Below are 20,515 nucleotides of genomic sequence, written 5' to 3'. Positions count from 1 at the left end.
CCCCTTGTTTGTTGATGTAGAACATGGCCTTGGTGTTGTCTGCGAGGACCGCCACACAACGACCCTGCAGCTGCTCCCAGAAGGCTTGACAGCAAGCCGCACTGCAGTCAGCTCCCGGACATTGATATAAAGGGAGAGTGCGGATGGGGCCATAGGCCCTGTGTCTGAATGTCCCCTAAGTGGGCGCCTCATCCCAGGGCTGATGCATCCGTGAGGAGGGACAAGGAGGGCTGCGGGCTGTGAAAAGGAACTCTTTTGCATACCGCCTAGGGATCTGGCCACCAGTGGAGGGAGGCCAGGAGCCGCTCCGGGACTGTGACCACCCAGTTCAGGCTATCCCAACCTGGGCAATAGACTGATGCCAGCTGGGTGGAGTCAAAGTCTGGCATATCTGGTCACGTACATGCAGGAAGCCATGTAGCCAAGAAGACTCAAGCAGCTTCTTGCCGATGAGGTTGGGAAGCTCTGAAGGCTCCAGACGAGGGCCACAATAGACTGGAAACGAGCATCCAGCAGGAGGGCTTGTGCCTGCACGGAGTCCAGAACCACCCCAATGAATTCTATTCTCTGGGTTGGTTCTAGTGTCAATTTTGCCATGTTGAGAAGGAGGCCTAACCGACGAAACTATGTCCAGGACCAAGTGGAGGTGGGACTGCACATGTTCTCTGGTGTGCCTACAGATAAGCCAGTCATTGAGGTAAAGGTATACCTGCACCCGCCCTCGACGAAGGAAGGCCGCCACAACTGCCATACGTTTGGTGAATACTCGGGGCCGTGGATAGACCAAAGGGAAGGGCCGTGAACTGATAGTGTTCGCGGTTGACCACAAAGTGGAGGAAGCATCTGTGCGCTGGAAATACGCGTCCTTCTTGTCGAGGGTGGCGTACCAGTCTCCAGGAAAGGTATGATGATGCCCAAGGAAACCATGTGGAACTTCAACTTTACCATGAACTTGTTGAGTCTGCACAGGTCCAGAATGGGCTGAAGCCTGCCCTTTGCATTGGGCATTAGGAAATATTGGGAGTAAAACCCCGTGCCCCTTAGCTCCCTAGGGACCTTCTCGATTGTCCCCATGTCAAGGAGCGTTTGAATCTCCTGAATAAGGAGTTGCTCATGAGAAGGGTCCCTGAAGAGGGATGGGGAAGGGCGGTGGGAGGGCGGGGAGGAAGAGAATTGGAGAGAGTATCTCACTTCCACCGTGTGGAGGACCCAGCAGTCTGTGGCTATCCGAGACCAAGCACAGTGGAAATGGGATAAACGATTCAATAAAGGTGGGGTAGAATCCTGAATGAGGTCCGGTACGCCGTCCTCAGGCGTCCCTTCAAAAGGCCCATTTTGAGCCAGACAAAGGCTTGGTCGGGCCCTGGCTTTGTCCTGACGGGGGGGAAGGGGGGGTAGAGGGCTTCCTCCTGCCATTATGTCCCCGCCGCCTATAGAAATCCCGCCTCGGCTGAGGAGGATACGGGTGCTGTTGTGGTTCCTGAGACTTGAAGGGTTTCCGCTGGGTAGCCAGTGTGTGCAATAACTTCATTATTGTCCTTGAACCTTTTAAGGCTTTGTAGCCTTGAATCTGTCTCTTCTGCAAACGAGCCCTCTCCATCAAAGGGAAGGTCCTGCAGTGTCTGCTGAAGTTCCAGTGATAGGCTGGAGGCTTGTAGCCAGGAGATACGTCTTATCACAATCCCTGAGGACAAAGTATGAGTGGTGGAGTCTGCAGTGTCCAGCAAGGTCTGTGCCACTGTTTTTCCCTCTTCTGCCAAAGCCCCAAATTCCTCTCTGGACTCAGGAGGTATTAGCTCCTTAAATTTCAGCATGAAGTTCCAAGAGTTAAAATTGTAACGGCTCAGGAGCACCTGCTGATTAGCGATCCTGAGCTCAAGTCCCCTCAAGGAATAAACTTTGCGCCCAAACAAATCCACGCGTTTGGCATCCTTTGATTTGGGTGCTGGGATTTGCTGGCCGTGCTGTTTTTTCTCGTTCACTGATGCCACCACAAGCGAGCAGGGCTGTGGGTGGGTGAATAGATAGTCATACCCCTTTGAGGGGGTAAAGTATTTTCTCTCCACTCAACTCCAGTTGGGGGGATGGACACAGGTGTCCACCAGATCATTCTGGCGGGGGTTTGGATGGTCCGAAAAAGGGGTAGGGCCACCCTTGATGGAGCTTCTGCGGACAGAATATCCACCACTGGGTCCTCCGCCTCTACCACCTCCTCTACCTGCAGGTTCATGTCTGTGCCACTCTACACAGAAGGTCCTGGTGGACACAGAGGTCTACCAGAGGGAGACCCGAGATTGCAATGCCTGCCACCACCTCGTTGGGGGAGGAGGAGGCCGCAGTGGGAAAAGGGTCATCTAGGGCCTCTTGCGGGGCTGGGCCCGGCTGTCCTGTGCCAATTACCTCAGGACCCGGACCAGGAACTGGCGTTGGGGGAGGTCCTGAAGCAAGGAGGGGAGGTCCTGAAGTGGGGAGGGAAGGTGCCACGGTCTCCATGGATGCCGGGACCGGTGCCAGGATTTGGACCAGCGCCACGAGTACGATTGGCGCAGTGAAGAAGAGCGGCACCGGGAGTCGGAGTGCTGTCGGGACTGCGAGTGGCATCGGGAATGGTGCCGAGAACGGGATCAGTGCCGCGGCTTAACCGACAGTGCCAACGGGTGGATTTAGGGATGGCTTGCCCCGAGACGGTGCCGCACATATAGGAACCAGTGCCTTGCATGAGGCTGAGGGGATGCCAATGCCATCATGGCAATAAGATCCCTTGCGGCAGCAAAGGTATCCGGGGTAGAATGCAACTGGACCTCAACTACGCTGTGTGTCAGGGAGTCCAGAGGTACCAGACTCAACGGCTCTCCCCTTGGGGCCGGAGTCAGCAGTGCCGAAACCATAGGCTGTGCCCTTAGATGCTCCCCTGTGGGACACGTCTCCACAGGCGGTTCCAGGGAGGCTGGTCTCTGAGGAGGTGGGCCACCCTTTTCTGGCTTCTGGTGCCGCTTCTGGCCAGGAGAATGGGAGCGACACCGGGCCGATGAAGTTGGTTGTGGTGCTGAGGTGCGTCGGTGCTGTGGGTCTTGTTCAGAGTCCAACGGCGGTGCAGCTCCTGCCGCTGGGGCGCTGTGCACCAAGGCGCTTGGTCCAGGATCTTGGCGTGCCACAGGAGGCTGAGGGCTAAGAGCTGCCTCCATGAGGAGCTGTTTTAAACGGAAGTCCCACTCCTCCTTAGTCCGGGGACGAAACCCTTTGCGGATCCTGCACTTGTCTGCTTGATGAGACTCCCCCAGACACTTCAGGCAAGAGTCATGGGGGTCGCCCGTTAGCATGGGCTTAGAGCGGGAACTGCAGAGCTTGAATTCCGGAGCCTTGGGCATGAGCCCAAGAGAAAAATCGGGCAGGAGGGAAAAAACCCCTAACCCTGCTAATACTAACTATAACTATCAAGAACTATAACTATTAACTGTAAACTATTAACAATAAACTATGCTAGGGAGAGTGGAGAGCAGTGAAGCAGAACTCCACCGTTCCAATGACCATCACAGGCAGTAAAAAGGAACTGAGGAGGCGCTGGGTTGGCTGGCGTATATATCAAGCGCCATGAAGGCGCCACTCCAGGGGGCTCCACAGCTGACCCACCAGGTGTTGCCAGGGTAGAAATTCTCCGGCCGTGCACACGGCATGCACGCACCTAATTGGAATCTATATGAGCAAGGACTCGAAGAAGAATCCTTCAAATCCCTTCTTTCAATTCACAATGTAAATATTTAGGTGCTATTGCTAAAATATGGTTAATGTTGACACTATGCCACAGATACCAGCAATTCTGGGGGACAGTTTGGAATACCCTTCCTTGGTGAACTTTCAGAGCGGCCAGTGTAGACATACTTGTACCACACTTTGGTAAAAGGGGCTCTCTCTTCTAAACAGGCAGAGTTAACATGTCTGTTTTGCTGTTCATGGAACAGTAGAAAATTTCTGAATAGAGTTCAATAAAACAGCAAAGAAAACTAAGTTGCTAAAACTCAAGTCATTTGTAGTACCTGCTACATGATGCAATATTTGTGGGTGTAGAGAGCAAGTTTCCCTGTAAATATACAAAATCATTTTACGAGACTTCATTCTATCTGAAGACTTAAAACCACGATCTTGCTGATGTGACCATTAATGGTCTGCTCTGAGCAGCATTGAACAACATGATGGTAAAAATAATCACATTTCACAGAACCTCTGTCTACACTATTTCTCCACTATTACTAGCCATGATGGAGCTGCACCACTGGAAAATTTGGGGAAGGAAAAACCCAGTATACACACAGCCCTAGAGTTTGTTTGATAATATAGCTTTCTGTACTTCATCAGGGGAGTCTGTTAGGATTTCCTCTCCTAAACTGTTGTGTAAAATGTTGCTCTGTTAAACAACTGCCACATTTCTCCCAGAGCTGGCTGCACTTTAGTAACCAGAGAAGTGATTTTTTTTTTACATAAAGGAGCCAAGGAGGCTGTAGGATTCAAGTCACTGTTTGAAAATCACTTTGGATCTCTCTAAATGACAAAGGTAGGAGATTATCAGTTTCTGTTTATCCCCAATAGACAGACTGTCTCTGAGGGGTATGTGACGGAGATGATGATCTGTCACAGAATTACCATTCCTCAGGCCCCATCTTGATCCTACTGTAGTAAATAGCAAAACTCTCAAGAACATCATCAGAAAAAGGGATGGGTCTTTTAGAAAGGCTTTAAAGCTTCACAAAGGCCCCAATCCTGCACCTGTTAAAGTTCATGACACTCTTGCTGTTTACTTTGCCACAAGCAGGATGGGGCAAAAGAAGGGAAAAAAAAAAAGCCTCTGTTAATGAAGTCCCACCTTCCCGTCCCATGGGAAGGGTCAGCAAGATCATTTCTGGGCCCTATGGATAATGGAAAATTCTAGCACTTTTACCCTGCACTGTACACAACCACTGTCTACCACAAGCTCTATCCCTTTAGTTCTACCACTGTCCATTTTTTCATTTTCCTCTTCCCTTCCACAGTATTTCCCATTTCACTCAGGCCTTCCTTCATTTTCTCATGCACCCTCTCCATCCCTCTATCCATTTCAAATGCTCCCTCTTTCATCACTAATTCTCTCCCATTTTCCCTCTTTGTGCAGGTTCTGCCTCCCAAAATCATGTTGTGCTGATGAATCCCTGGGCATGATCAAATACAGTATAATACAGCTGTTTCAGATTGCTGGCAGGTTGGGAAGCAGCTCTGGCATAAGAAAAAACAAATCCTAGTGACCACTTTTACTGAAATTCTTTCAGAGCATAGCTGATAAAAATTTGATTATTCAATACATATATGAGATTGAGGATTACTCCCCTCTGTTCACCCAGCTCTTTTTCCCACATAGTCCTCTTTTGTGAGCTACCTTCCCCATCAGCCACACCTGAGTTTTATAAATAAGGGGAACATTCTAGCGTTTCCACACATAACATACATAGCCCAGAAATCTGCCATAACAACACAGTCCAGGGTAAGGGGCAACAAGGTAAAGGAGATCTGAGTTCTGATCCCAGCTCTGCCACAGACTTGCTATGTGACTTAGGCAAATCAACTACTGTGTCTCATTTTCCCTATATATAAATTATTACTTATACTTCCTAATCTCAGGGAGATAGTATGAGTCTAAATTAATTAACATTTATGACTTGTTAAGATCCTGTGGTGCTAGAGCCATAGAAATTCTTATAAATAAATACAACAGAGCAATCCACTTTGTTTTGCGGAGTTTCAAATCTAGACCAAATATAATGCCTAGATTAGACAGGTGAAAAACTAGGAATTTTATAACACTCAATTTTTCTTACATTTTTCAACCCAGTACACTGTCTAAGAGCACAAGTCAAGAATGACATGAACTCACAGGCTGGCCCACCATAAATCCTACACTTAAGCCCCAAAAGATTCAATGATAGCTGGGGTGGCCTGATTTATAGGTAACGATGTATTTTAAACAAGTATAACACCATGTACTAGAGATTATTGATCCTTGTTTATAACTCCGAAGAAATGGAAATGGACTGAAGCATCCACCTTGAAAAACCTCTGATCTGCTGATCATCTCAATCAAGAACTAAAGATTTTCATCTGGGAAACTTTGTCTACATATAGAGCCTTAGGATATGTCTACACTGGCAGAGTTACAGCGCTGCTCAGAGAGCACTGAAGGAAACCACTGTTGTGTGTTCACACTGTCAGCTGCCTGCGCAATAGCATGTTCACGCTTGCAGCGTTACTTGGGGCAGTGCACTCTGTGCAGCTATCCCATAAAGCATCTCTTCCGCTGCTGCTGCTAAGAGTTGTGGGAAGGCAGAGGGGATCCTGGGTCCTGTCCCAATGCCCCATGATGCACTGTTTTGAATCCCAGCAATCCCATGCTTCCGTTCACATTTGGCACCATCAGGTGTTTGTGTACTGCGCGCCCTGCCTCTTTCGTCTGCAGGAATGGATCCCGAACTGTTGACCAGTATATTGCTCACTCTGAATAACACATCACAAGTGGCAATGGAGTTATTAAACTACAAAGGCAACAAGAGTGCGACATTGATCTCGCCACGCATAGTAGCTACAACACAAGATTGGCTGTGGCATTCAGAGAGGTGCTGACCACAGTGGACCGCTGCTTTGGGGCTTGGGAAACAAGCACTGAGTGGTGGAATCACATTGTCATGCATGTCTGGGATGATGAGCAGTGGCTGCAGAACTTTCGGATGAGGCAAGCCACATTCATGGGACTGTGTGATGAGCTCACCCCAGCCCTGCGGCGCAATGACACAGGAAAGAGAACTGCCCTGCCGTTGGAGAAGCGCGTGGTGATTGCACTGTGGAAGCTGGCTACTCCACAGTGCTACTGATTGGTCGCTAACCAGCTCATAATGGGAAAGTTGACCTTTGGACTCATGTTGATGGAAATGTGCAGGGCCATTAATCACATCCTGCTCCAAAACCCCATGACTCTGAGCAACGTGCGTGACATTGTGGATGGCTTTGCGCGGAGGGGCGATTAGATGGCATTCATATTCCAATTCTGGCACCAGACTACCTCGCCAGCGAGTACATTAATCGGAAGGGGTATTTCTCAATGTTCTCTAGGCACTTGTGGATCACAGTGGGTGTTTCACAGACATTAACGCAGGCTTGTCTGGAAAGGTGCATGACACATGCAACTTTCGGAACACTGGCTTGTTCAGGAAGCTGCAAATATGGACTTTCTTCCCAGACCAGAAGATCACCCTAGGGGAAGTCGAAATGCCCACTGTGATCCCGGGAGACCCCCACCTATCCCTTAATGGCGTGGCTTATGAAGCAAGCAAGGAGTGGTTCAACAATAGGCTGAGCAAGTGCAGAATGACTGTTGAGTGTGGTTTTGGCCATTTAAAGGCCTGCTGGCACTGCCTATATGGGAAACTGGACCTGGTCGATGACAATATTCCTATGCTTATAGCCACATGCTGTATGCTCCATAATATTTGTGAAGGGAAGGGTGAAAGCTTCACTCAGGGCTGGACCGCTGAGGCTCAACGCCTGGAGGCTGAATTTGAACAGCCAGAGACCAGGACTATTAGAGGAGTGCAGCGTGGGGCCATAAATATCAGGGATGCCTTGAGGCAGCAATCTGTAACTGAAAGCCATTCATATGTGTTGCTATGCTCAGGAGTGCAGTGCTTGTAATGTTAGGAGGGGACTGTGATTGGTGCAGATGATGCAATATGAAGGTTTAAGATAACTGTGTTGATTTGCAGGGCTCTGTTTGCTTTCAAACCAACACAATTCTTTTATTAAAAAACAACAACCAGAGGCGAGAGACAAACAGAAAAACACATCAGCACTGAGGGAGATGGGGGAAGGGAAGTTCTCAGGAGGAGGTGGGGTCCCAGCACAGTTAAAGATTTGTTTATGTCCAGGGATCATATCCAACCTTCTCCTTTGGAGTACAGTGCAGTGGGTACTGTACTTCAGCAGGGCTAAAACTGCAGAGAGACGGGTGTTGAGTGTAGTGGGTACTGGGAGTCCGCACTGCTGGAGTGTGACGGGGGAGGAGTGGAATGCAGTGGGCACAGACTGGAGCCAGGAGGTTGATAAGAGTGTATTGGAGATGTCTGGGGGCACATGGGAAAGTTTTGCGACAGCAGCTGCAGGGGAAGGCAGGTGCGGAACTGCTAGGTTTGCAGTGCTAGTATCGCCTGGAGTGTGTCCGCTTGGTGCTCCATAATGTTTAAGAGCCGCTCTGTGGCTTCATTCTGGCACACTACGTTCTCCTTTTGATCCCTCTTCTCGCTGTCCTGCCACTCCTTCAAATCCTGTGTTTTGGCCGCAGAATGCATCATAATGTCACATAGAAAATCCTCCTAGTTCTTCGTGGCTGCTTTCTAATTCTGTGCAGCCATTCAGCCGCCGATAACAAAGAGGGAGGTTGGGCTCCCAAGGTCATCTCTGTGAAATATAAATGCAACATTTTACAGAAGCAGTATTGTTTGCAATACACAACATTAATTCAGTGATTTAAAACACAGCTGTCACTAACTGGCTGACCCCAGGCAAGCACACATGAGCCACAAGACCTGCAAAATGGTGAGTAGCTACAGGAGCAGGGTAAATCGGTGTTCCCAGGCATGTGGCTCTTGGAGAGAATCAGCACTGTAGTGGGGGCCTGATAATCATTCCTGTCCCCACATTTTCCACAGGCTGTGTTCATTATGGAAGATATCTTGCTGCTGAGGGGGAGCATGAACTCAAGGGAGGGTCTTCTTCAAGACTGCGGCTTCCATCCTGGCCATTATGCAGCTCGCCTGTGCGCAGCAATGGTTCTCCTCCAGTGACAGCAGAGTGGCACAGAAAAGTTACCATTAATGGGGCAAGAAACAAAGCAGCTGTGCCAAAGAACCTGTGGCAGTGGATTGCCCCGTATCTACATGAGAGTTTCCTGGAGATCTCTGAGGGAAATTCCCGTGAAGTGAGGGAGTCAATCAACAGCCTGTTTCACCACTCAGATGAGGCATGTGGTGGTACATGCATCATACAGACACAAGCCTGCTTTCTGCAAACCTCCTGTCCCCAACAACTCTCTTCCGTGATTCCCAAAATCAAATTCACTTACCAGGGGACTCCTCTCCTGTTTGCGCTTCACCAAGCTCCGACAGCTGTGACTGGCTAGCCTCTGGGGTAGAAAAGAACTCCTGGCTGCATGCATCTCTGACCTGAGTCATCCTCTGCCTCTGGGTCCACCTCCCCATCCTCGTCCAAGATTTCCTCCTCCTGGCTCAGTCCACTCTCGGCTGGCATGCGAGCCACCGAAGTATCCATAGTGGCCTTCGCGGTGGTGGTGAGGTCACTACCGAGTATTGCGTCCAGCTCTTTGTAGAACCGGCAGCTCATGGGTGCAGCATTGGAGTGGTGGTTTGCCTCCCACGCCTTGTGGTAGGTGTTCCGCAGCTCCTTCGCTTTGACCCTGCACTGCAGTGTGTTCCAGTCATGGCCCCTTTATGTCATGCATCATGAAATCTCCTTCGGTATCATAATTCCTATGGCTGGAGTGTAGCTGGGACTGGACAGCCTCTTCTCCCCAAATGCCGATGAGGTCCAACAGCTTAGCATTGCTCCAAGTGGGGGATCACCTGGTGCTTGGAGCAGGCATGGCCACCTGGAAAGATGTGCTGAGACACTGCACACATCACCAAGCAAACAGGACTTTCAAAATTCCAAAGGACTATACGGGGTGGGGATGACTGTTGCTCACGTGAGGGCAGGGTAGTAGTTCAAACCGATGACCAGAGAGGCAAGAACAGGCATTGTGGGACACCTCCTGGAGGCCAGTTGCAGTGCTGTAATCAACCAGGGTGTCTACAACAGCACCATGGCGCTGTAGCCCTGGTGCAGAAAGCTGCATGCCTCTCATCGGGGTGGTTTCTGTGTACTAAGTGGCTTGGCAATATATACACCTTGGGAGTTACAATGCAGAAAGCTGCTTTACAGCGCAGAAACTTGCCAGTGTAGACAAGGCCTTAGGCAGTCGTGAAGCAATACCATATTAGGCTTCTCTGGAGTGATGAAGACTGCAAGGCTAATATTCCCTTTATACAGCAAGTGAAGTTCCTTTCTTTATGACAAGAGAAATCAGTCCCTTGTTTTTTGAGATCTCCCACGGTAGTCTGTAAAAAGAAAAGGAGTACTTGTGGCACCTTAGAGACTAACAAATTTATTAGAGCATAAGCTTTCGTGAGCTACAGCTCACTTCATCGAATGCATCCGATGAAGTGAGCTGTAGCTCACAAAAGCTTATGCTCTAATAAATTTGTTAGTCTCTAAGGTGCCACAAGTACTCCTTTTCTTTTTGCGAATACAGACTAACACGGCTGCTACTCTGAAACACGGTAGTCTGTGTTATACTCTGGATACAAGATCCAATATGGGAAGACTGAGTTGCTGCCCCTTTGTTATTTCCAGAGGGAGGAATTAATCCTGAACATCCCCTGCACAAAGCTTGAGTCAATGGACATGGAGTTTAGGATCACCCTGCAAACCAATGATCAGGGAAGCTGCATGCATTCTGGGTGGATGTTATTCTAGTCCCTGAATTAGAATAGTGGCAATGTTCCCTTGCACGACCCATGCACAGGGATCTTTGGCCATTAAACTGTGGACTCAGTGGTCAATGCCTGCGCCCCTTCCCAGCTCTACTGCATGCATGAGGAGAGGAGTCCCTATGCTTGATCACACCTGTGCTATGCATCCTGTGTATGTTAAAACCTCTGCAGTTCTGTTGCATTGGGGTCACTTTTCAGCTCCTCTACCCAAAAGAAAATCTCACTTCTAAAGAACTGCAAGACTGCTGGCATGTATTTTAAAAGGCTAGTAAAGGCCTTGTTTTATTATTATTTCAGTGAATTCACAGCAATTCTAGAAGTGAATACTCTTGCCACTAGCTCCTCTGGAGCTTAATGAAATGGAGAGGGTTTCCTGTCTCAATGATAGGGAGGACTGATTTAATCAAAATGGTGAATGCAACAGTTTTGATATCCTTTACCACTTCTCTTGATTATCGAGAGTATTTCTATAAAATAATTTTGCTTCTTCTAATTGTATTTGGTTAAGGGGAAAAATGAGCATTCAGCAAGTTTCCATTACATCATCTGATGAAACAAGTTTAGCTGTGAAAAGGGACTTTCAGAGGAGCAACTGAGTCTGCTCCATAGAGGGCCCAACGTGGATTTGGAGGGATAAAGAAATGAGAAGTGCAGGAGGCCTAGTCAGTCACAGCCAAGGGAAGGCTACAAATGAACGTTGTGTGAGAGCTTTTGGAGCAAAGACACCTCATGGAGTTAGGCCACAAGTTAGTGGTCACTAATAATAAAAGTGAACTAGACTGTACTTCAAGGATTAAAATGCTGGCTGGTAAAGGTGGAAATATGTGCAGATAGTTTTATGACAGGGTATGAGCTGGAAAAGTACTGTTGATCTGTTCCCTTGCTGTTAAAGTGTGACTACTGATTGGGCTGACCTATATACATCTGAGTTAAGTCAAGGCACTAATATTAGCCCTGAGCTAACTATAGTCTCCAGATACTCAGGAGAATAAGCATAAGTAAAAACAGGATACCTGGGATATCTAGCAAACCAAGTATATGTGAATAATGCAGATAGTGAATCGTTCATTCATGTAAAAAAGTTTCCTGTGTTATGATGGAACAAGAACCTGATTTATTGTTATCTTAATCTCCAGTATAACTCCTAGCGCTTTTTAAAACAAAAACAAAAACCACACAACTGTAAAATGTTACAGGAACATTTTGTGGCAGATGAAGTACCAGTGTTTTAAGGTGGCCCACAAATGTATTTTAAAGTAATAACTGTGAGATTACTGTTAGTGCTGACTTGTACAAAATCTACAATTTTGTCTATGCTAGACAGGGTTTGCTGGTATAGCTTGCTATACAGGCAAACCGTCCTAACGGAGATGCGGTTTATATCAGAAAAAGGGTTCTCTTGCTTATGTCAGTTCCCTGAATTAAATAACTTCTTTTCTGGTTTAATTGTGTCTATGCTAGGGCTCTTTCTGGCATAGCTATGTCAGCTAGGGAGCTGATTTTTTTTGCCCCCACGCTCCTAACTGACGTAAGTATGCTGGCAAAACTTAATTATAATCCAGACCTAAGGTAACAGTAGCTGTAAACTGCTGGCATTTTTTGCATTTTTTTATTAACTTAAATAACAAACAAACTTGAACCTGAGCTTATTCCTGAACGTTGCTGTTTCTAAGGTTGTCTTCTTCAGATTCCTCTGTACCTGTGCCTTTAGTGCTCCTGGATTGGAGCTAACCCTCTTAGTGTGGCTTTCAAATTGACTCAGTAGAATAGCTCAGCTCTCCCCATTCCCAGCACAGCCATACAGAGAGAGTCAGAAATTGTCCCTGTATGTGGTAATTCTATAGTACATTTTATTTTTACAGTTGAAGGGTAAAATTCTCAAAAGTGCCTAAGTTGACTTTCAATGGGACAGCGTATCCTATATAATGAGATGCTTTTGAAAATTTTAGCCAGTGTTCTGATTTCTGAGCACTGCAGCTGACGGGCTTCTACCTCTACTTTTTTTGAAAACTGGCAGTGTAAAGTGAGTTATACCTTAATGTGTTATACTCTCTGATTCTGGATATGCTTTTAGTTATTATAGGAAACTGTGGGTCACAATGAGCTTTTGTAAAGTGACTACAACTGACAAAGCTGAAAAAGGCATTCCAGAGAACTACAAATTAGAAAATAAAATATTAAAAGCAAAAGGGTCGATTAATTTTGCTGAATAATCATGCGTATCTAATGTATAATTCATTACATAATTTTAAATTCAAATAATTAGTATATGATTACCTGAAAATAAATTTCTACTTGATTGACTAGCTTCAGTACTCTGAAGCATTTTTACCTGCAAAGGAAGTAGAATGCTCCAAATACAAGAATTCCTAGAACAACAACTGAAGTCAAGAAAGCTGCAAACAGTTCACTTTTAATTTGGGTCTTGAGACTAGGTAGCAAAACTTCTTCACAACGGGCTCCTGTATAGTTCTCAATACACCTGTGAAACCAAGTTTTATATAAATTAGGGTTTTTGGCAGGAGGGGGATCATTTTCTGACACAGTACAATTAATTTATATTCATTTCTATAGTGCATATTCATATAAATCCCATTTATAGAATGATGGAAATTTCTGACATAATCCCCTTTGATTTTTGTAACATGACTGGAATGGGATAAAGAAGCATCATTCTCCCCTAAAGTACACTTAAACTATCTCTTTACTACATATGCACTGTGAACCCAGTAGCTACATTATGTTCTCCTGCAGACAAACCTGTGGAAGGGGCAGTTTACTTGGGAAAAAAACCGTAAGTTGCAGTTCAGTTCCCAGCACGTCATCTTTGGAGAGGGCATGAAGTTTTCCTTGCCACACAGGGAGAGGGGAGTGTGGCCTTCCAAATGTACAGAAATAAAATCAGTGGCAAGGAATCATGCTGCCTTTGCCTCCCTACCTGCACCTTTTGTAGATTTACCTTTTTCTCTCTGTCCAAGAGCTGCTACTGTTATGACCGATCGAGGAAGTGGGCATTCATTGCGACATGGGACGTGAAAAACACTTGACAAATTGCAATGATAGTTACATTTGTAGTATATGCAGTGAAATAACAGCCATACCAAAACACATTATATGTTTTTAAAAAGCAGTTGCACTCACAGAGGGACCTAGTTTAAAGGCTTCACTGCTACTGCTACCTTGTGTCAGGCTTCTCAAAAACTTCTCCAAAACTAAGGAGAGGCAACTTCTTTGGCGATCACTGTAGCTTCTGACACAATGTAACAAAATTCCTGCTGTTTAAGTGTATATTAGTGTCAGGAATCAGTGCCTGCACCAGATCTAGTCTAGAAGCAGGGCCTTCAGCAGAGCCAGGCTCTGGCAACCTAATGATCCCAACTGGTATGTAGTAGGCTGCTTGATTGATTGAAAGAGTCTTCAGACCTGCAGCAGCTCCAGTTTGGGAAAAGCATTTGCCCACAGCTGTGATAGCTGCTCTTACCGTGCCTCATTCCAAGGTCACCCGGTCCTGTCTCTCTGTTACAATTCCTGACTGTCTCTGACCCTTGGCCTGGCCTCTGACTCCAGCTTTGATACTTGGCTCAGTTTCCTTGCTATTGATTCCTGCTCTAACTACTTGGCATGACCACCCATGCCCTGGTTACCAACAATTACAAGCAGTGCTAAAATGTGTGCTAAAGGGGCATACCTCACTGAGCCATATGCACACAGCCAGGTAAGCTAAGCACCACTTTACACATTTGATTTTCCAACCTGCCAATCATTTTACCGAACTACAAAACAGAAGGGTGACTCTCATGAATGTTGTATCTATCATGAGCTCTCCTAATTTCTCTTCATGACATCCTGAGATGGACTATGTTACTTCAAGTTTTACAGTAATGAAGAATAGAGGAAGTAGTTACAAGAATTTGCAGGAGCTCCTACAACTAACTCAATAGGCTCGCCTTGAAGATCTGTCCAATATCTGTCCTGGCTGTTTGGGTGCAGTACGGAGTTCTAGATTTTTAGCCTCCATAAGTAGAACACTGATTTATTATTTTTGGCATGGTGCTTTGTGACTAATAGCTCAAGAAATTTCATCATCCGCAGTAAATGCTGTACAAAGGGCCAAATTGTGGCTTCACTGCACAAAGAGGCTGCATATTGGCAGTAATGCTTGGGTTTTAGGAGGGGTTTTCCTAAAGCAGACATAGGGCCTGATCAGCCACTGCCTTGTACTTTATGTAGTCATTTACCCCTGTGAAAAATTACTCTCCCCCTTTCAGAGAGGTGTAAATGGCTACACAAGCTCAAAGGTAACAGATAATCCGGTTTCTAGCACCAGGATTATTTGGGGAGGCACAATGTAATCCAAAAATCTATTGTTCTGTGATACAGGTGTATACGTCATTAACTCTATAGAGTCTCAGGGCAAAAACCCCTCATCTGAACACTTTTCCCAAGACACAAACCATCTACCTACTAATCCAAGATGACAAAATATACTCCACATGTATGAACTAGTGCACCACAAAGGATCTTTTTTTAAAAGTGCTTTAAAAAAAGCACTCTGAGGAAAATGAAGAAAGGTCTGAAAAGCAGACTATCATTTTTTCCTCATTTAATTTAAAAACGGTCACTTTTTTTTCTTTCAGATTTTGTACTCAAAATTTACACTTTTCAGACCAAAGCAAATTTTTACTTCAGAAATAGTGAACGCTTGAGTTAGAGCAGCATGAACCTGTATAGCTATAGTTAATAATCTCATTATGCTTAAATCAAACGGAAATCATGCTACTCTAGCCGTGAATTGGCTTGAGTTTGACCTCTGTTTTAGGTGAGTGATATGCTTCATATGCCATATACAGTTATGGTTATTGTAGAAAGTAGTAATGACTTTACATGTGATCACCATCATTGTTGTTTATTTAAATGGAAATAGGCTTTTGGAGAAAAATATTGATTTTATATATACTGTTTAAAAATTGTGAATATATCACTGAAGAATTACTAACCAAAAATATCACTCTGGAAAATTCAAATTAGACTTAGTAGATCACCTTTTACGTGTTCCTGTTTGCTATCATTCGAATCAGGATTTATTACACTTAATAAAGAGTCAGTATATTATTAGCTTGGCTATGATGACAGTGCAGTGCAAAAAAAGACAGTGGGCCAAATTCTGTTCTTAGTGATACCATTGTCAATCTAGGTAATTCAAGTGAAGTCAATGAAGTTATGTTACATTTACATTAGTGTAACTCAAAGAAGAACTTGGCTTGCTTTTTATACAACTGTAGTCCAGGATTCAGTTTTGCTAGGTTATGGCCAAATTATGTGAATATGTTGTATAGCTACAAAAATGGTTGCATATTAATGTTGGAAAGGCTGAGTTTGCATCCCTGTTTTGGCAGACTTTGGCCCTGTATACAGCTTCACTTGTCACATTGTCTCTGATTAGAACAGAAATAATCTGGGGGGAAGTGCACAGGTGGAATTATGACATCAAGAAGCACATGTGCAGAAATGTATAGATCACAGTTCTTGACCCTTTAGCCCGATCTCAGAATGTTCCTTGTTGCTCCAGTCAGTGAGTTCTGCAGGGAGACTAATTCAAGGCAGAAAATTTCACTCCTACTTCTCCCTCCCCCACTGCCCTGTTGTACACAGGTTTCTTGGCAGGCACCAGTGTGCAATCCCCTGCTAGCATTTGACCCATAAGCTTATGTTACTGTGAAAAGGTTTGTATACAACATTTCATAACTGTTAATTGGATTTAGAACTAAATTACCCATTGACTGAATGTTGTTCAGTTGGTACTGGTGATATTATAACCAGTCTAACTTAATGGTCTGTTCATAATTCATACCATGTAAAAGTCAAAGAAATATATTTATATAAGCTGAGGCTACAATACTTATTTACAGACATTTCTTATCTAAAGTTCTTTTAAAGACTGGCTGACTGCACCATATAAAATTGGAAAGCATTTTATTCAGTAACCACACTGTTTATATCAGCTAATTTCTAATTATCTCCTTTCCCCATTTTTCATTACTAGGGACTTTTGAAGGAAAACAGGATCTTTGTAGTTTAGGAGTACATCTGTTCCTGCTTCTTTCTTCTGACTTTGAAGTTACAATCCTTTGTGACATTACAATAGATTGCTATAGCTGCTATTGTAATGACACAAAGGATTATTGGCTGAATTCTGTAAGGTGCCACTGGCTGTTGAGGGTGTTCAGTGCCTTGCGTGACTGGGCTCATAATCGTACATCTCTACAACAACATACTGTAACATCACAAGGACTCAAAAAGAAAAGGAGTACTTGTGGCACCTTAGAGACTAACAAATTTATAATCACAGGTTTCAGAGTAGCAGCCGTGTTAGTCTTTATTCACAAAAAGAAAAGGAGTACTTGTGGCACACCTGTGCCACAAGTACTCCTTTTCTTTTTGCGAATAAAGACTAACACGGCTGCTACTCTGAAACCTATCACAAGGACTGAGACTTTGTCAAGAAAAAAGTTGGTGTTGACTGTCCAACAGAGGACAATTCTAAAATATCTGTAATCAATTGCACAAAGAAATCTTCCTGATTTCTCAATTCCTCTGGCACACAGACGTCATATTCTCAATTTGTTGTCCAAATGTTTCTCATTTTTAGTCATCAAATATATAATAATGACTAAATGAACACCATTTTCTTTAAGTCCATTGCTTGAGACCTGATCTTCTCAAATTTACTATCCATGCAGAAACTTGATTCCTGAGAGCTCCCTAGACCCTGCTTAATCAACTGATAACTGTGAGATACCATTTCAGAAATTCTCTGTAGATTTTCATATAATGCAAGTTATTTGCATAGTGTCCTTCATAAAGGTATCACAAAATGTTTCATATTGAAAAATACAACAGAAATATAGCTTTAACGAACAATTTGTCTCATTCAAATAGAAATGGGAAATGATGTACAGAGCTGCAGAGAAAAACAAGCACAGAAAAACAATGTATATGCATTTTTCCTGCATTTAACTATTATTGAAGACTGGTGACAGGAAGAATGGAAGCATACAGTGTTAGGGAAGGGAAAGGTGAATAGGTTTCAGCATCACATAAAGAAGAGTTTTAAGGCAAGAGTAGAAGAGGAAATAAGTGAGTGACTTAGGAAAACAAAATGGGTCAGGAGAAGTGAGAGGGACGCTGTCATGAAAAATCACAGAGAAGGGTCTGGGGGAAAAGCAAAGGTTAGAAAAGTAGAGTCATCAGAATAGACAGATTGGGTGGGATGAGGTGAGTAGTGAAAGAATATTTTAAAAATAGGAGAAAAACTGAGAATGTGATTGTCAAGGCTGAATCCCCATTCTGTCACTCCGAGTACAGAAAGTGGGGGGCCCGCAAGGATTTTAATAATTAATACTTGCCATTCCAGGCTTGTATTAAATTCCCAAGGTTACAGCTTTTCTCTGACCTTGGCTTGGTAAATGCGGACATCACCCAAATGCAAAAAAAAAACCCCTTTAAACCCAGGAAGGAGCACTTGGGAATTCTTCCCTATGGGGTATCCTCAAGCCCTTTCATACACACACACACACCCCCGGGGGAAGAGCGGAAAAAGAAAACAAAAGAAATTAGCTGTGGCTATCAGTTAATCAAACAACATACACAAATCTCTTACGACACCAAAAATCCAATCCTGTTCTTAAAAAAGGTAAATTTTATTAAAAACAAAAAGGAAAAAAAATACATCTGGAATTTAGGCTTTTTGTTAGATCTTAAAAGAAACAGTTACAAAAATTAAGCACCCAAAATAGCTTTCTTGGGGGTTCAGCTTAAAGGTTACAAGCAAACAAAAGCATCAGGGGTTAGCACAGAGGACATCCACAAGCCAAAATAAGAAATAAACCTGATAGCATCTAACTAAATATTCCCTATCCAAATTATTTCTTCTAGGTATGGAAGATACTTTTTCATACCAGGTTCAAATCTTACACAGCATTTCTGCTTATAGCATTGCTGCTCCGTGTCCCGGCAGCCCAGAGAACAACAGACAAGGGAAAAGTTTCTTTCCCATTTTTTAGAAGTTCTAGCCTACCCATTTGCTCTTTTGGTCAGGTGCCCACTCCTTTTCTTTTACCTGTGGGCTTGTTAACCCTTTACAGGTAAAGCAAGCAGAGAACAGCTACCAAGAGGGATTTTACAGTTAGCTGTCTGGCTGGGTGTCCATTAAAGGGAGCTCTCCCCTCCCTTCATTTGTCACACACCCCCCAAATTACAGACAGTGCTGGTCAGCCTGGTTTAGGTCAGGTGCACACCGGCTGGGATTTCTTTCTGGAGGTTTAGGAAACAGTTACTAAGATACCTGCACCTCTAATTTTACTAATAATTACATGGAGAACTAAACAGTACTTTTTAAAGGACTACAATGACTTAGAATACAGGGACATTTTCACCTTGCTGATTCTGGGAAACCTTCCTGGGACAGTGCATCAGCCACTTGGTTAGAGGCTCCTGAAATGTGTTGTATTTCAAAATCAAAGTCTTGAAGAGCTAAACTCCACTGAAGAAGTTTTTTGTTAGACTCATTGACTGTGAACCCACTTCAGTGGAGCATGGTCAGTCTGCAGGTGGAATCGCCGTCCCTAAATGTATGGCATAGATTCTCCAGAGAATACACAATGGTGTAACATTCTTTTTCTGAGGCTGACCAGTGGCTTTCCCTCTCAGAAAGTTTTTTGCTGAGAAACACGACAGGATGGAACTGTTGATCTGGTCCTTCCTGCATTAAAACTGCTCCTACACCACGCTCAGATTCATCTGTGGTTATGACCAACGGTTGGTTGAAGTCCGGGGCTCTCAGTACAGAGTCAGAAGTAAGGGCCGCCTTAAGCTGGTTAAAAGCTTTCTGACACTTTTCAGTTCACTGAACTGCATTTGGTTGTTTTTTCCTGGTCAGGTCTGTCAGTGGGGTGGCGATTTGGCTGTAGTTTGGTACAAATCATCGGTAATACCCAGCCAAGCCCAAGAATAATTGGAGCTGCTTCTTTGACTTAGACAGGCCAATTTTGGATAGCATTTACCTTAGCCTGTAGGGGGTTGATAGTACCTTGACTCACCTGGTGTCCACCATACATTACCCTGTTTAGGCGTATTTCACACTTTTTGGCTTTAACAGTTAATCCTGCCTCCCTTATGCGCTGAACGACAACTTGTAGGTGTTCTGCCCATGAATTTGAGAATATAGCCACATCATCAAGGTAGCTGACTGCAAATTCCCCAGATCCAGCCAGAATCATAGAATCATAGAATATCAGGGTCGGAAGGGACCTCAGGAGGTCATCTAGTCCAACCCCCTGCTCAAAGCAGGACCAATCCCCAACTAAATCATCCCAGCCAGGGCTTTGTCAAGCCTGACCTTAAAAACTTCTAAGGAAGGAGAGTCAACCACCTCCCTAGGTAACGCATTCCAGTGTTTCACCACCCTCCTAGTGAAAAAGTTTTTCCTAATATCCAAACTAAACCTCCCCCACTGCAACTTGAGACCATTACTCCTTGTTCTGTCATCTGCTACCACTGAGAACAGTCTACATCCATCCTCTTTGGAACCCCCTTTCAGGTAGTTGAAAGCAGCTATCAAATCCCCCCTCATTCTTCTCTTCCGCAGACTAAACAATCCCAGTTCCCTCAGCCTCTCCTCATAAGTCATGTGTTCCAGTCCCCTAATCATTTTTGTTGCCCTCCACTGGACGCTTTCCAATTTTTCCACATCCTTGTAGTGTGGGGCCCAAAACTGGACACACTACTCCAGGTGAGGCCTCACCAATGTCGAATAGAGGGGAACGATCACGTCCCTTAATCTGCTGGCAATGCCCCTACTTAGACATCCCAAAATGCCACTGGCCTTTTGGCAACAA

The 20,515-nt window shown here is 44.8% G+C and overlaps 2 protein-coding genes across 6 annotated transcripts in view; one reads left to right on the top strand and one right to left on the bottom strand.

The window, feature by feature from the left end:
• Window positions 1-20,515, bottom strand: part of NRG4 (neuregulin 4) — a 67,387-nt gene that overhangs the window by 8,159 nt on the left and 38,713 nt on the right. For 3 of the 5 annotated variants that reach the window (XM_038418471.2, XM_043493860.1, XM_043493861.1), the window contains exon 6: window positions 12,952-13,101. In XM_038418471.2, coding sequence (XP_038274399.1) covers window positions 12,952-13,101 — 150 coding nt within the window. Of the gene's footprint in view, window positions 1-9,496; window positions 9,677-12,951; window positions 13,102-20,515 lie in introns of those variants that run through there. The other 2 variants (XM_043493858.1, XM_043493859.1) reach the window with 1 other exon arrangement.
• The window catches only part of FBXO22 (F-box protein 22), an 82,513-nt gene that overhangs the window by 31,189 nt on the left and 30,809 nt on the right, over window positions 1-20,515 (top strand). The window lies entirely within an intron of this gene.

This window comes from Dermochelys coriacea, chromosome 10 (genome assembly GCF_009764565.3).
Source record: "Dermochelys coriacea isolate rDerCor1 chromosome 10, rDerCor1.pri.v4, whole genome shotgun sequence".
NCBI lineage: Eukaryota > Metazoa > Chordata > Testudines > Dermochelyidae > Dermochelys > Dermochelys coriacea.
Note: the sequence above shows the minus strand (reverse complement) of the source record. Positions and strands in the feature narration are given on the sequence as shown.